Source organism: Cupressus sempervirens, chromosome 4 (genome assembly GCF_028749045.1).
Source record: "Cupressus sempervirens isolate cs-2001-9-10 chromosome 4, ASM2874904v1, whole genome shotgun sequence".
Lineage (NCBI taxonomy): Eukaryota > Viridiplantae > Streptophyta > Pinopsida > Cupressales > Cupressaceae > Cupressus > Cupressus sempervirens.
In genome coordinates, this window is record NC_143121.1 from 475,534,945 (window position 1) to 475,553,555 (window position 18,611).

At 34.8% G+C, this 18,611-nt stretch overlaps 1 protein-coding gene across 1 annotated transcript in view; it reads left to right on the forward strand.

Annotated features, from left to right (window-relative positions):
* LOC149562023 (RNase P Rpr2/Rpp21 subunit domain protein) overlaps positions 1-18,214 on the forward strand; it is a 37,500-nt gene extending 19,286 nt beyond the window's left edge. Inside the window, exon 2 of the mRNA XM_089825561.1 lies at positions 17,463-18,214. Coding sequence (XP_089681687.1) covers positions 17,463-17,916 — 454 coding nt within the window. The 3' untranslated portion in view covers positions 17,917-18,214. The remainder of the gene's footprint in view (positions 1-17,462) is intronic.
* The last annotated feature ends 397 nt before the right edge of the window (positions 18,215-18,611 follow it).

The window sequence follows — 18,611 nt, forward strand, 5'->3', positions numbered from 1 at the left end:
CCATAATTATTGGTACTAGTGAAATTACAATCTTTATTAGAGGCATGTTCTTTTCCATGTTTAGGAAATGGATCCTTGAATATTTTGAGATCAAGTTTGATGATGGAGCATCTTCAATAATGTTGTGAGGTTTTTCACACCATCGCCCCATTGCAAATGGGGATGCCTTCTTTTTTTGTTTTGGTAGTAGGAGTAGTGATCTTAGGTGGTCTTAGTGGTAATTTATGAATCTCTAGGACTTGGCAGGAGCTCAGTAAAGTCATTGGAGGGAGTGCAAATCAAATCCAATCAAGTCCTTAGGTTTGGGTTTGAGAAAGTCCATGATAAGGATGGATGCATTCAGTTTGGCCAAGCTCAACCAATAGATGAGTCAATCCCTTTGCAATTACACTTTGATAGGCTTGAGAAGGCTTAAGCGAAGAGCAAAATTTGCCTAGTGTGGGGATAGCAAAGTGCACGAGATGGAATCACAAGGGCTAGTTACAATTGAAAAGGTCTAGATTGCCTTCAAATTGAACAAAGAGGGTAGAATTTTAAGACAATGAGGTAATCCTCAGGAGGTGGCAGATTCCACGTTCCTCTTAGGATTCTTAATCTTGGAGAGTTTTAGATTTCTGCCAGCTAAGTGATGACAATTCGAGACAAGATTTGATGACAGGATGAAAGACAAGTAAAAGAAGGTGAAATTGCAAGTTTGAAACCAATTTGCAAGTCAAGATGAAGTGAATAAAGGTATGAAAAGTGTAAGGTTGTGATTTGATGAGGATCTAAGGAAATGAAAAAATACTTGGGAGGTAGTGGAATCCACCTACCTCCTAGGATTCCTAATTCTCTATAAGGTAGGATTACCACCCTCAAGCAAAGGCGAGGTTAGGCATCTGTTGATCTTCATGGTAAATTACTTGTGTGTCTTTGAAGTGTTGTATGGTTTCTTCATTTTCTCATGTTATTTGGAAGTAGTGTTTAGTTGAATGAAATTGATTTTGGATGTATCTTTGGTGAACCCACTTAGACCAAACCAGTAGCACTTGCTGATTGTAAGTTTACCTTGCATGGTCAAATAGCATATTTACATGGACTTAACTTTGATTATTGCTTGCACATTGATATACATCGATAATTGTGTTAATGGAATAGTGTTAGTTTGAACATCTTAAATTTACCTTAGGAGATTACCACTAGTGATGTTGATGGCTAAACTAAGTCTAGTAGAGTCACAAAGATACCCATGGTTTATTACATTCTAGGATTAGATGAGATTCTCGAAACACTTCCTTTGATGTTGTTTGGTTGGAAGAAGTTAGAGTCAAGTTGATATCCATGGAATGAACAATGCAAGTCTCTTTGTTATAACCATCATATCGCATTATAAAATTGAGTGAAAGTTCATGATTAAGAAGGAACCTTGAGCTTGTCTCATTTGATCACACACTTGATCTACATTGTTTAGCATATGAACATACTAATCCAAGGGAGCGTTGCAGATTTGGTGTTTCATCCCAAAGTACCAAGTATTCAATTTCATGTTGTAGTGGAACAAAACATACCTTAACAAATAGTAACATCATCATTGTTTGTAGGTTCTTGGATAAAATGATATAGTTCGTGCAACCAAAAATTTCATGTCCTTTGATTTTATGATTGTCCAAAATCTCATTCTCCTTATACCATAGTGATTTTACTATTGGCCTTTTGTTTCTAGCTTCAGGTAATGTGAACATTATAAATTGAACAAGTTTTTGTAAAGTAGTTTAAATAGGTTCCCCAAGAGGAGTGAATTTTCTTCCTGGATTATTGTTTTACCTACAGGGCGTCCTTTGTTTTAGTTAGGATAATACCTTGAGTGTTTTTTGTATGCTAGATGGGGTTCAAATAACTTTTGAGTGCACTACACCATCACTTACGACATTCTTGTTCTTACCCCAAAGACAAGGTTTATCACTAGATGTAGAGGGGTTATCCTTCTTGTCTTCATAAATCTTGACAAGACCTTAGCAATGAGAGTCTTGTTGGAACATTGAACTTGAAATTCAAAATCCCTTCTTTAATTTAGTTTTTGAAAAACTATCTCAACAAGTTGTTTTTGTCGAATATGATAAAGACAGATTTCTCCATTGTAAGAAGCAAATGTTTCTCTAGTTTCTTTTTTTCGTTGCATAGATCAATCATGGAAACATCATCTTCAATGTTTTTGATAAGTAATGCAGAAAAACAAGGGTGCTGGCTCTATACAGCAAGCCATAGGGGCGAAAAAACACAAAACCACACTAACAGCAGAGTAACATTGTCAGCAGAATGACAACCTTAGCAAAGAACCATAATTAACACATTAACTATTCAGGCATTTAGTCTTCACCCCAACATTACTATTACAAACCAAAACAACTAAACTGTGGCTGGTGTAGTGCATACAAACTAGAAGTAAAATCCTTGGCAAACAATCCAAAAAATGGAGAGTTTCTCAAAAGATCGATGAAAACAAATAAATTAATAATGTCTAACAAAGTATCAATAGTTTTAAACATGGTCACCCCAAGGACAAAAGCATCAATAAACATACTACAAATCTAGAAATAAAAAGAAAAGTCCATGGTAACCTTCACAAGGCTATGAAGGGCTAGACTAGCCAAAGTGCAAAAACCCCAGAGAGGGCCGAGCTCTAACTGTTTTTCTTTTTCCATTTAGAGGTAAGCATCAAAGTTGCCTAGTTTTCCATTAGGAAGTGAAAAAATTCCTTGCATTCCTCCTTATCCTCCATATTCTTTTTGTTGACAGCCTTGATCAAACACAAAATGGTGGCTGTGCTATGCATAACCTTGAATGCAAACCTGCAGACACTGTACAGTTTCACCTCCACTCTCCACGTTCACAAATCTTTGTTTCCACCTCTGCTAGTCTTTTCTTAAGCATCTCAATTTCATGCACAGGCAGGTCAGCATTAACTTTATTCTCCTTCAGAGAGCCCCTACCTACATTGGCGATAGGAACCATTTCAGAGACAATCAAATTTTGAGTGTGCTCTCCAGGGTCAGACTTAATGCTGGCTGAAACATGAGTAGAGTTACTGCCCATGACAGAGTCAGAGAGCTTGTCCTCATCCATTTCAGACTCCGCGTTATCAGATTCAGAGGCCTCCTTAATTTATTTTGTATGAAATATCATGTTTAAAGTATGGAAAGTGTGAGATAATTGATTTTTGCTAACTCATGAAAGGACTTGATCACATGAGGTAAATGTGAAAACCAATCAATAGCTTGACCTCCCAATCTTGAGGAAAAGGTGCATTAGATATGTATCACTGTAAGCAATTTCCAAGAAAGATAAAATTCCCGTACACACACAAGGACTGCCTTTACCTTGTCGAACTTAAGCATGTCAAAGTTTTGAAGGAAAGTTATCAATGGTATACATCTATCAAAGGAAATATGTACTAGAGTGTATAGCTGGCCGAAAAATGAGTAGAGCTACTGCCCATGGCAGAGTTGGAGAGCTCGTCCTCACTCACTTCCTCTAGCTCCATGTTATTAGATTCAGAGGCCGCCTTAATTTATTTTGTATGAAACATCATGTTTAATGTTGTATGAAAATTGTGAGATAATTGATTTTGCCAACTCATGGAAGGACTTGATCACATGAAGTAAATGTGAAAATCAATCAATGACCTGACCTCCCAATCTTGAGGAAAAAGGTGCATTAGATTTGTATCATTGTAAGCAACTTCCAAGAAAGACAAAATTCCCGTACACGCACACACGGATCTCCTTTACCTTGTCAAACTTAAGCATGTCAAAGTTTTGAGGGAAAACTATCTATGGTATACATCTATCAAAGGAATAAGGACATGTTTACTAGAGTGTATAGCTCTTCCTAATGTGCCCCATCCCAAAATTCACTATCTTTTATTGCATGTTTTGTTTTTGTGATGCGAAGTCACTTATTAGTGTCCAAGGAGGCTGATTGGTAGGATATTAGTGGAAATATGATGTTGACTTTGTGGAGTGTTTGTGTTGCCAAGTGGTTGACTAGGTGGAATATAAGTGGAGCCACAAGTTTGGCTAGGTGAGATGTAATTTGGATTAGGTATGTTGTAACGCCTCTTTAGGGAACCCAAAAGAACTTAACCTAAAGTTTCACTAAGTTTGGCAAACTATTTTTTTTTTGAAAGATTAAAACAAGAAGTGATAGCATAGTGGAAGCAATAACTCACAAACATACATACAAACCATAAACAAATTACATCTCTTAAGGGTCCCATGACGTTGAATCACACACATATATATGTCTCATTAATACTAAATTTGATACATAACAAAATTCACATCATAGAATTCCAATTAAATAATATACAATTACATAACATGCCTCATGGCATAACTAGGATGCATAATCATCTGTTCTACAAGTCAGAGGGTATGAAAAGCTCAAAGAATATACATCATGAATAAATACATCCCATAAGATCTCTAGAAAAATCAACTATAGTACAACATAATATAACCATCCAACAGAAACACAAGATTAGAATGAAAGGAACAATTGCACAAGTACATCCAGCAACGACTTGTGGAACCTAAATGGCTCACTCCCACCGTGCTAAGGAGATAATCTCAAGTCTCATATGGATATCAATCCCAAAAGTCGTAACCAACATCTAGGTCAAGGAAATCCTAATAGCAATCTATCTCAAAGGTACCAAGACACAATAACATCTAAACTCAGAGGCAACAAAGACATGTAGGAAATCTACTATGTAAGTGGGCAAGTATCATCACATGAGTCAACTCTAAAGTTACCCTGGTGGCTTCTCTAGATTCCGGCCCCCTAGTGAATCTATGTGGCATCAGTATCCTTTCGTATAGACAAGGCGTACTAACGAGGCAAGGTTGCAACCAAGCATCCTCTTTACTCCCATCCTAGCTTGTATGGGCGAGGAAAAACTACTAACTTTTTTTAATTCATTTAAAACCCATTTAATGAAATGTTATCACTTATCAAAACAACCTACAATGGGTTACCCAGGTAGCCTCTTTAGGGCTCCGGCCTCCATTGCAAGCCACTTCCTAACATACGTAAAGACAACCTACCCTAAGCTCAAAATAGTAGAAAGTCTCATAAGATCACAATAAACCACCTCAATTCTATACAAGCAACTGGAAAACACAAAAAGATAACTGATCAAAACTCATAGATTTCAGCAAGAAAATCACCATACAACTACTGATCCATAACTCAAAGATCACATCACAAAATCATGACATCACATAAACATCACGAAACAATAATTTCTAGGCCTCTGGTAAACATCCAAAAGTGGTCAACATACTAAGTCAACCCCAAACCCAACACAGTTTAACATACATCATACCAAGTGTAGTTCATAATTTGTTTGGTTTTGGAAAAAACATAAGATTTTGATTTAAAAACAGAGTTCAAGTTTTCAAGTTCACAAAGAAAACAAGTTTACTTAGTGTAGAAAACAATTTCATATAAATTGAATCCATTTTTAAAATAACACCCATAAATTTTAATTGGGAATTTTTTCCCTTAAACATAGTTCTGAAATATGTCTATTAACACAATTTTAATTTTATAAAATATAATTACAACAACCTTATAATTAAACGTCCGCTGCATTGCCTAGGCAATGCTCGCTGCCATTGCAGCCGTGGGGGGGGAGGTCATGGCCCCTCTTCATTTTTAACACTCCTCCAAATCGTCCAAAAAAATGATTTTCAAATTTTGTTTTTGTTATAAAAATTATCACAGTAATAATTTACTATGGTAATTTTTATTAATATATATTTTTTACAAACTTTCCAGTATAGATCTAACAAGAAAACAAATACAAAACTATCAAATTTGTAAATTTAATTTCTGGTATTGTTTTCAAAACCCCCAACCTGATTTTAGTTTTCTAAAACAATCCGATTTCCAATAAGAATTTTCGATTGATCTCTTTCACAGACAATTCAATAAAGAAATTCAACTTCTCTCAATCAAGGGTTTCAACCCGAATTAAATTTTGAAAACAAATCCATACAAACACAGAGAAAACAGAGAAATTTCAAAAAAGAAACTACTGTTCAAATCTCAACAAGATCCGACCTCAATTTGATACTAACGAGACGAATGTTTAGAGCTCGCAAGAAATGTCCGTCTTCTTGAAAACCCTCTTTCTTGAAATTTGCTCCTCCAATCTTGTGTGTGGAGAAATGAGCTCTAATTTCTTAATAAAGAGCTTTCTCTCTTTGGGGTTTCGGTTTTACAATCACGCGAACTCTTTTCTTTATTATTTTATTCTATTTTAATTTCATGTGCAAACTTTTAGCATTTTAACTAAAATAAACTTTATTAAATTTATTTTCTCTCTTTTATTAAATCACAAGACGTCTTTAATAATATATTTATTAATTCAACTAATTATAATATTTAGAGTTCATTATTAAAATGAAACCCCTAAATAAATTATTATTAAATTAAATAAATATAATTACACCAAAATTAGAACTTTTAAATTTAATACTTCTATTTAATTAATTTCTCAATTAATTAAATATAATTAAAATTTGATTTTTCTTTACAAAATTTTCATTATTTTAAATCATTTAATATTCTTGTAATCTGATTTAATTATAACTGAAAATCACAACAAACCCACAAATCTAAACAAGAAAATCCATAATAATGATAGAGTACTAAATCAAACTCAGGGGTCAAAATCTCGAATTCATGTCACTTGACAAATTCGGCAAGGTAGATAAGTTAGAAACTTGTCCTACTTTATAGGACAATTGGCTTAGGGTTAGGATTGGACTCAAGAACTATCTCCCCTCTTTAGCATTGAGATACTGCTATAGGGCATGCTCATCCTGACAATTCAAGAAATTCGATGCCTAGTACGTGCAATCTGTATAAAATCCGAGCATGTACAGGTACATACAATTCTAAACTAAATAGACAATGGCTTGAAGTGGTGCATCTTGTAGATCCTGACTAGCAGGTGACTATGACTCCCTCCCTCAACCACATCAAAAACGTCAAACATAAAGTAGAACATACAAGTACACCATACATATGCAAGTATGGGGTAAGTAACCATAGAAATTGTATAAAATCATCCATCTATTTATCATCATGAGATAACTGAAAATCACTATATGAACATACATGTATCATCATCAAAAGAGTAATCGTGAACACATGAAATAATTGAGTAACAAGTAGCTCATCAAATACATCAACTAAGTATGAAATAATATCCAAATCAAATCAGGTAACCAAGTACCAATAATCATAAGACAACCATAGAGCTAGCCTAAAAGAATTTGACAATATAACATGAAAAGTAAACTAGGGGTAGGCACTACATATGTATGCATGGGATGGCATTGGTTGTGTTTGTTGATAGGTAGAGCCATGAGAGGCCATTGGTTTGGTTTGGTTGGTGAGTGGAGATGATGTGGGGTGATGTTTGTTGTGGCGTGGATAAAGATGGAAGAGAGGATGCTGCATGGCTTACTTGAGGGGGATTTTGTGGAAGGGTCATGCTTGTGGATGTGAGGATAGAAGATGTAATGGGATGAGATGGATTAGGTGTAGGTTGAGATAACAATTTTCTGGCTTTGATTGTGTGTAAGTTTTTGCATCACCATTTCGAATCACACTATATGATCCATCATCAGGATTATTCTTTAAGCTCTTCACATTCTGATGATGTATCACACAGTGTGATTTGAAATGTTGATGCACAAATTTATACACAATCAAAGCCAGAAATTGTTTTATCTATTTGATGGATTGTGGAAATCTCTTAGCACAGATAGGTGTAGGTTTTTCTATAATAGTGGAGGTATAGAAATTGTAAGGTAACTTGGAACCCCTTTCGGCTAACAATACAAAATACTATTTAGGACTTAAACTTAAAGTAAGGACTGTTTGAAGCGTTTATCATACCCTAAGGGTCTTGTTTAAATTCTCTAATGTCATCCAATGCTGGTTTTTGTTGCTCATCTCCTTTAAAAGGATGAACTTAAAGAAGTTGATTGTTCAAAATGTGAAGTCTGAATGTTTTGAGAGTGTTCTAAAGGAGTTGGCTGAAGAGTTCCATTCTTGAGTTTCTTCTGAATTGCTTCCTTGTTTTTCTTATGTTGTGATCATGTGGTTGTCATCTGAAAATGTGATATCTTGAATTGGATTGCGTACTTTGATTTAGATAAAAGATATTTGTAAGCTAAAATCGATCAAAGGTAAATTAGATCTCCAAAATGATAAAGACAAAGGTTTACTTGAATTAGACTTGTGAGCCCAAGCAAACAGACAAAAAGTGAAATACACCAATAGAAGAGTAGAGAAAGACTCAAAAGCCAAGATATTTACCAATGATAAAAGATGATCAATATTTTCAACTTGGAATAGATTAGTGAGACCAAGCAAATAGTACAATAATAATGACAAAAAAAAAACATTTAATCTTTAGACTTTGATAAATTTAAACAATGATTTTAGCTTCTTATCTTATTTCCCAAATCTTATTAAGATGTCAAGTTTGGGCTACAAGTATTGTTGCTAGTTTTAAGTTTTTAAATATGGTTGTCTTGGAAGTTTGATATTTGACAGTTTGGTTTTTGGTAGTTGTTTTGGTTGAATGCTTTGTTTTGGCAAGTGATGTAAAAACAAGATAGATTTACATCCTGAACATAGAGATACACTAAGGAAATACACCAACACATTAGCACCTCTAAATTCACATCTGGAATAGAGATAGGGAACTAACAGTCGAGGGGTCATCAAGAGCTATTTTTGGAGAAGTTTGGCACCATTGAAACAAATGGCCAAACTAAATCAGCTGATCTTCTTGCATCAAATTCCAGTTAACATGCTTTTGACATCAAAAATTGATATTTAAAAAATGATAGCCAGAAATATCTAAAAGAAAGCAGAAGGCTCAGTGAAAATTTGTAGTCTTGATTCTCCTGCACATGAAATCTTTTAACAAACAAAACCCAAATGCTAAAAGTCACCAAACAAAACCCCAGAGGGAAACACAAGGAAACTCAAAAGACCACATATTGTTAAGCATGGAGTTGAAGAAACGTGTGCATGGATGTCACAGGAATGATACCATTATAATGGTCAGTAATAGCACAAATGTTGGAACGAGGATCAAGATTCAATACCCTATACAGGCCAGTGCCAAATTGAATTGTGCAAAACTTTGATACTTATAGTTTTTAAAATCTTGTAGATTTTCTGTGAATTTGAAGTATTTCTGTCATGGCCCTGAACTCAGAACATATTATAGCTACTCTTATAAATAATAATATATAGTTGTAACTATTAAGGGGGTGATTAAGAGTAATTGCATCATGATCAAAGGACTGAAACATAATAATATATAATCATCACAGCTTAAATATCAAAATCTAGGGGATTAATAAGTGCAAAGCTGACCCAAAATAAGTTATAAATATTGGCCAGAATTATATAATGAGGTCCAACCAGATTAAGGGGAGTAATTTCACCTCGATTGGCACTTCCATAAGTATTATTTATTAAGAGGTACCAGATGTTATTGAAAAGGCAGTGGGAGTTATTGAAAAGATAGTAGGAGTTATTGAAGAGACAGCAGGTAATTGTGAACAGGCAGTGGATGTTCCATACGGGCTGTGATCCTTCCCAATATGAGGGGGCATAAAAGAAATGGAAGAAAATCAGATTTTAATGAATGTGATCTGCATTCAGAAAAAAAGAATGGCAGTTTTGTGCTCTAGCAAGTTTTGTATGCCACAGGATGATATTATTTAATACAACCTCTTCTGTATTTCGATATAGTTGATGGTAAAAAGTCTTTACACAATTGAATCCAGAAAAAAATCAATGTAATTATTAATCTATCTAGATTCTTTAATTATTTATTTAATTGATTTATTTTCCTACAAACAATGATGCAGGGTGTAGTAAGAAAACATGATTGGAAGGGCAGAGGTGGGTTCCCCATCTAAGTAGCCTGCCCCATATAGTGTGGACAAGAGTTCCTGCCACTTATGGGCCAAGGGGTGTTATATCATGAGCTTGAGCTTAGTTGCGACGAATGCTCTGCCCCCCCATCATGGGTACCTCTCCAATTGCTATGATTGTTGGTTGTTGCAAGCGAAAATAAAGAACATATAGTATGGACAAGAGTTCCTGCCACTTATGGGCCAAGGGGTGTTATATCATGCGCTTGAGCTTAGTTGCGACGAATGCTCTGCCCCCCCTATCAGGCGTACCTCTCCAATCGCTATGATTGTTGGTTGTTGCAAGTGAAAATAAATAATATAAGTAATCATGTATGAGTTAGTAAGGAGACATATTGGGAGGGTAGAGACATCTATGTAGCCCACCCCATGTTGGATATGTAATGTTCCCATCATAAAATAAATAAATAATCAAAGCATTGTTTATGGGCCGATTGATTTAGTATATCTCGGACCCATTTTTATTTTAATTATTTCCTTAGGCGTTGATGTCGGTGATCTTTGTAAACCCTTTGGAGTTCCTCCGAAAGGTATTTAAGCACAACATGTAGGTAGTAGTTGTCATGTGATTTGAATTTATTATTATTGTACTGCGAATTCCTGTTGGAGTTCTGTATTGTTCGCCATTTCGGAAGTGGATCTTCCCTATTTGGCTAATCCGGTTTTGGTGGGATTCAATCCTCATCCTATTCCGATCCTGTATTACTTCACTTGGATTTGGAAAGTTCAAGCATCATCTATAGAAATTATTGTTCCATTTTGGCAGATCTCTTGCAAACATTCTTCGTGTCTGATAAATTGTTATTATTGGTGGAATCATTGTGATTGCATATATATATATATATATATATAACTGTGCACTTAGTCAAGTGTTGGTGAACTCGTGGTGTGACAACTCCAGACCGAACGTCTCCTTTTGTCAGCATCGAACGCCCCTTCCGCCATCTCTATCCTCACCATACGACATATCAATATCACCATACTGGACCCGACACTTATTCTCCCATTGATTCTGTTCACTTGGCGCACACCCCACGACCAGTCTTGGCTACCATATGGCCAACTAGTGAACATCGTACGAACTAACTTCACACCTACCGTACGCCGATGGAACAATCTTTGCCTCCTGCACTATGTACAGTCAATCCTACACATCCTCCGCCGTACAACATACACAATTGGCCACTTGAGCAATTGAAAATCTTCCTTCCAGATCTTCACCTTCAGATGTAATTGACTTTTGGTAAATCGGGAGCATTACAGGATAGGCAAGCATGCATGGCACTTGTGGGCCAAGTGGTGTTATACCATGCTCTCAATCTTAGTTGTGGCGAATGTTTTGCGCACCCTATTATGCTTTCCACTCCAATCCCTACTATGGTTGATAATTGGAAATGAAGCTATATATTGAAGTATGTAATGTTCTCTAAATTGCTTATTTACTTCAAAAAAGTTAAATACAGTGTAACACAGGGACTCGCACCCCCCTCCCAAACCTTGAAGTACCCGTCACCAAGATGTCCCCGCACTAGGTATTTGTGTACCCAAGCACCCCCACCTCCGCTATTTTGCAACTAGGTTGCCGCTAGGACGGGTACTTGAATTTGTATTTGAATTTTGATTTTTGAATGTTACTATTGGGTATATGTAATATGTTACTATGTTGAATGTTCAATGGTTCTAGTTCATGTTGCAATTTTGCTATGTTCAAATATCTTAAATTCATATATTCTACTGCAACATCACTTCCCAACAAGCATTTCAAGTTCTATATATATACTATAACAACACCCCTCCTTGCCCCATCCTCCTCTTGCTGCCGTCCCCCGCTGTGCCTTGGCCATCGCCTCGTCGTTCCGAAAATGAGGCCCATTTTCTCCCCATCCCGAAAACTCATCCCGCCTTCTTGACGTACCCTAGTACTGGGATTATGTTGGTTTCCCAAACCGCAGAATGGAATCCTACGAGCCTTGCTTGCTCGATGCTGGGATATCCAATTGGTTAAGGCCAACTTGATGGGATTGATCGATGCGATCCAAATCCCCTGCGCTTCTGGCTCTGCAAAACCAAGGTGGGTGTACCTAATCCTGAACAAAACACTTGAGCCCAGGATGCTTATAGCAGATTGATTAGAACGTAAATATAATGAAAGCTTTTCTAACGACAAGAATTAGAATAACTTTAAACTTGAAAATTATGAATTAATAAATAAATGTGATAATGTTTCAAATAAAGAATGAACACAACAAATGAATATATTAATTCCTCAATGAAAAGAAATGAAATAGTTGCCAGCATGTGGATTATGAATCAAGAGTAATATAAAGACCAGTGCTTAATTAAATGGGCAATCAGAGTCAATATTATAAGTTTAAAATATACAACTTTATAAAATTTTACGCACATTAATTATAAACAATTTAATAATCAAGATGCGACAAATCAAATATATGGACACAATTTTAAAATAGTCTAGAATGTATTTTAACTTTGTGGTTCGGAGACAAACCAAACATAGATTCGGAAACAATAAAATATTTCTCAATATCTATGATGTTCAATTTTAAAATGCTATAATTGACCCTGTCCACTTATCTATCATATAAATTATTTATAAAATTAAAAATAATAATTATAAAGGACGAAACTATATAATAATTTAACTCTAAAGCTTCATGCAAATAAAATAAAATAAATACGCTTATAGATTGTGTCAGAAATAAATTTGTATTGGAGACACTCCTTACGGATGATCCATCCAATGCATTTTGATTCCAGAATTGCATAAATATATTTATTCAATAATCCATAGTCCACAAGCTTTGCTCAATCATTCAATCTTTTCCAATAAAGAAATATAATATATCAAAGTGCATAAGACTTAGGTATATAAAAATTTGTATATGGATATGTGTTGTCCCTTTTGTTTGATTTTTACATCTATATTTATAAAAGTTGAAGGATATCGGTTGCTTTTTCAAGCACCAGACCTCTTCATAACAAATATCTGATATGAACTATTTATGATTTTGTTAAAATAAGTGACACCTAAATGATTTAATGCCTCTTTATTCTTCAATGGTGATTCAGATTAAACCTTAAATAGTCTGTTCAAATGTATAAATATATGAATATCCTTGAGTCTCTTCGTTCCAAGTTCACACAGGCTACTTTTCTTCTCGCCTATGCTCCGTCTGCTTCCACGGTGATGCTCAACTACTAACATAGATGTTTAATGCCTGTATGCTTTAATGTTTCGATTTTCCAGTTATATGGAAACTTGAAGAAAACATAACCGGCAATCTCCTCACATTATAGGATTGCCATTGTAGCTTCTCTTCAAATAAGCACAATTCAATTTCTGGGAGACATGATGGAGTCTCATCCATTCAAATGCTCGACTCCATCATTCTTTTGCGTGTATCCCTGCAATAGAACCAAAGCAATGGTAGATATGGATTAAAAAATTAAAACTACAATTGAATCGAATGAAACGAATTTCTCGTGATTCCGGATTGAAAGGTGCATGAGCTTGTATGAATTCCGGTTCACGCTCAGTCGTCAATTTATTGACCTACATGCATCTACATCCATGTAACTAGTGATGGCGTAAATGCTCTAAATCATTCCTATGTGTTGGTTATGAGTCCTATGAATATTTGTTTGCTCCTTCGACCATACCTTCACAGACACACTTCCTGTTTAATCTTTCACATCCGGCAAATCCATCCACATTAAACACTCGCTGAGACTCTTAAAATGAACTTGGGCTCGATTATGATGAACTCAGTCTTCTGAACTTTGACTTCAATGTTGTCAGGTTCCTTATGCAGTGGTCTGAGATCGAATGAACGCTAAAACCATGTAAGCACCTCATATTGCCCTTCAGATTATTGGATTCTGAAAAACCTTTATCTTGCGTGGCATATTCACAAATTGTTTCCATGTGTTGACTTGATCCAATCTTCCTAGTTGCGGGAAGAATCTTTGCCTTTATGTAATTTCTTTGACTCAGTATGTATCATCTTTATAAATCAGTCTGTGCTTGTACAATAATAGTTGCTTATGAATTAAAAACTTCATGTCTGATTTTCTTTCTATATGAAGATTCTCAATGGTACTTTAGCACCGTTGTCTCATATGCCGACTCAGGTACTGTTAGCGGACAGATACACAAATGCTTTGACTGGGGCCAACTCGTATTCCATATTATTGAACTGTCCTCACAGTCATTTTGATAGCATTTGCATTGTTGTACATCTCAACATAGGAATCCTAACTGTTGCAAGATATATGCTCATGGCAATCGCAGAAGACCAGGCATCAACGGCAAAAGTCCCAACTCTCTTTTATCACTCTATTTATTTATATCAACTCTAAGAGGATCTCCTTAAAGAATTCGATCATAGGAATTTGTCTCGGCTTTTAATTCTGTACCATAGTTGTTGTATGAGACTTAACTACAACCATTTTCATTTTCAAGGCAAAATTACTCTAAATAGTTTCATTGAATCAAATAGAGTAATTCATGTTTGACATCTGAGCATTATTGAGTATAAACTTCCTTGGTGCTACCCTTGTTGGAAATGCTTGCATGGTTCTGTCAAAATCCTTTATCACTATTAATTTTGCATAAATTTGTTTATGAATGGTTATCACCATAACAGTGACCACAAATAGCACATGAGGTCTTCATGTTAATCTGTTTAAGGATATTATAGTGAATATGGATCAAACTGGAAAAACATGTCAATTCTTTCAATTTCAAATGCTTTAGGTTCTTCTGTCCACATCATTACTTAGCTCACATGGAGGCACAGAAGTTTGGAAATTTGGGCTCCATCAGGTTACATTGGTTAAATAGCTATTATATGATCTAATCAGAGAATACTATTTGTAAACTAAGTTGCCAGTACAGATTCGGGTTCAAGATTTGGGATCGAAATTCATTCAATGTTTTTTGGTTGGGTTCGTCTGTACAAGCATATATATATATATGCAGCAAATAAGTTCGTACACCAGTATGCTAATTTAAAAGAAAATAGCAAAACACACTACCATATCAATGGTTCAGTTCAAAAACAATAATGTCAACATTAATAATCAGCCACCGTGATCAAATATCATGAAAAACCATCAAGCGAATCATCATCATTCTGCTGTTGCAAATTAGAATCACAAAAAGTAATGCTATAGGCCTGTTAAGGCCAATATTGTGATTGTGTCATATTGTAAGCTTCACACATTAAATGTCATATTCAAATGATTCAAAGGCAGCAAATTTGGATCAGACTGGATGAAGCCAAGAAAGCAGGCTTTGGATCCAGATTTAACCACAGTAAAGATCTCTTTAAATTTTGTTGAATTCATAGTTTTCTATACACGTTAGCCTTTATGCACAACATACATTCTTTAATAGATGCATGGCGCTTTTATACATCATGACTCTTCTCAAGTAGCATTTAATTCAAATTAAATATGAAAGTAATTTGAGTCCAGTCATGTGCTTGAGTCTAATCTGGCATTAAAAACTTTTTGAAAAAGTAACCAAAAGGTGTATTTTGACCAAATTCTCTGAAATTCTGTCCGGGTTCCTATGCTAGAATCCAAAGTCGTTCAAAAGTCGCCTGAATTCCTCCAGGGTTCCTTTGAGAGAATTCCCAACAAAATTTGTTCTCTGTGACAAATAATGTTGGGGAATTGTTACTTTGGGCTAAAGTCAGGTATGCTATTAATTTGGGGACATTACAATTTTTTGAACATGCAAGCTAAAATCAGTTTTCTAATACTGAGATACTCAAGAGTCAAAATAATATACAAACATCATTGCCATCAATGTTCAGATTTGGATTATGTTATTTTTTATACACTTTGATACATTACTTTTGTCTTTATAAAGAAGAAATCATTAAACATCTATAAAGAGATGCAAAATATCATTCTTGTTTAATGGCTGCATCAAAATTAATCTGTATGGGGATATTTAGATGGAAAACTGAGGGCTGTTTGGTAGAGCTGGTTTTGACATGCTTGACTTGGGGATGCAGAATTCTGAAAAATTCAGTTGAAAATAATGTTATTGGAATTGCATAGATTGTCTTATATTTCTTGCAGTAACAGATTTGATGATAGCAATGTTGAGAGGAACAGCATAAGTAAACATGATTTAGAAGGTGCAACTACAAATGCAAGTGAATAATTCTCCGTGAAGATGACTGTATTGTTACCATTCTGAACTGATTGATCTTTTGATTTTATGCAAATCCCTTGCAAATATTGGGCCTTTCGGATCAGGAAGAAACATAACTTTATACTAACATGTATAGACAATAAAAATAACCCCTGGGGCCTGAACCATAAAAATAAGCAACTATACAACTTCAATATGAACACATTTGACAGGCTCTTTGCCAATAACCAATCAAATGGCCACTCCCGCTGCTTCCCTGAATTTTTTGTTGAGAGTATTAAATAATAATTAATGCTCAATGCATTGGAGGCGATCTTAACATGAACATGGTTTAATGCATGAAGCCCTTATTTAGTTTCTATGATCCCTAAAATTGTCTTTGCTGCTGCTAGTTAAGTAGGATGAACCATCATGTCTTCTTTTATGTTAGACATTTAAAAAAATTTAAATTATAATCTTGGTATAGTGATAGTAATATATCCGAGTCTTGACTGCATTCAGACCTTTGGAAAATATTGACACATATTATAATATCGACACATATTATAATATTATTATCTATCACATTTTAGTTAAATTGGATTGAGGATTTTTAAAATATAATGACCACCTGGACGAATAGTCTGCTGCATGAAGGCACTGAAATCTGGTCAGCAATAGCGATATATACTCATGTTAGATTATTGGTATAGTGATGGTAGCAGATCCTTGAGTCTTGCCATGTGATACTAGACTCAAACCTCTGGAAACAATGAGAAAGTATAATTTCTAGAAACAATGACGCAGTATTATTTCTATTGTACCTAAATTGGAACTAGGATTTCTTAAATGCAATGAACACTGGGAAGGATACTTTGCTTCATGGAGGCACTGTAATTTAGTCAGCAATAGCAACATGATTCAACAATAGGATAACTTGAGAGAGAGGGTAATGGAGGTTAAAAATGTTTGGCATGTTGGGATCAAAATCTCTCAAGAAGTTAATCATTTTATAGTTATTAACAAGGAGAGCTCGTTAATTAGGGTCTTAAGTTTTAATATATCATGGCCTATCTACAATTGAACTATAAATTTTTTTTCTTCTGGATTTCATTGCGCATTCCTGTTTTTTCTAAACGAAGCACGAGGTTACTAAAATTGGCGACTGTCTGTAGCTATATGAAGTAGGATTAAAATTTTGCCACTTATGGTACTAATTGGGTACAAGCCTTTTAGACGATAAGTAAAATTACTAATTCAACATATTTTGTTTACAGGTGTGAGACAATTCTTCAGCCTGGACTAAATTGTTGCGTCCGTGTTTGGAAGTATCCTCATAAAGCAAGACATAAGCCACGTTCATTTTCCAAATTAGCTAATGCTGTTGTGTATACTTGCAATTTTTGTTCACACAAAAATGTAAAACCTGGCACCCCAGAAGGTTACTTGAAAAAAAGAAGAGATCAAACAGCTCTTAATGCAATCCAAACAACTTCCATAGAGAAGAATTTTTTCAAGGAGGGAGACAGAAGAAATGTCACGAGTTCTATGTTGATATCTAGTCCTTCCCCCAGGAGCACTACCATTACACCAACTTCAGGCAATCTTTCAAGTTCAAAGAAGAGGAAACGGAAAGGTTGGTCAACACTCCAGGAGCTTACAAATAGCAATAAAAAATCACCATCCTTCAGTAATCTGAGTGCCTTGAAAATTCAACCTTTCAGCTTGTGAGTTTACAGGGATATAACTTCGTAGATATAAAATTATCTTTGTATTGCCATTGGTAAATTTAGAACTGTTTTATAAATGCCTGTTGGTGCTTACCATTTTTTTCCCTTTTGATTTCCAATATTAATAATTAGTGGGATTCATATAGACAAAACTGACTGCTTTAAATAATCTTATATTGCACAATTTTTAAACCCTTCTTCACATAGAGATTAGTTCGAAATTGAAGTACTGAAAATAAGTACTGAAGCATGTATTGAAATTGTTTTAGAATAAAAATGAAGCATCTTTAAGGGATTCATTCATATTGCAAGTTTATCTGAATGAAGGCTTTTATGAAATTTTGATCTTATTTGATATATCTGTAAATAATAATGTTCTGAATTTATGAAATGAAGTGTAAACCTGTTAGCAAACATGCATTTGCAAGATTTCTACATGTAGGATATTCGTTGTGACTAGAAGAGATAAACATCAAACTTGTTTTAAGAAAACCATGGCTTGATTGGTCAACAGCGTAGATTTGAATATGTCTGTTTTTTAATTATGCACAATAGAAGAAATTCTAGACAATTTGAACAGCGAGACATTCTTCTTGATTATTTGGTATATGTTTCACATGCATTCACTTTTATATTTAGATATGAGTAGTTTCAATAATGTTTGCAATAATATATAATAATAATAATAATAATAAT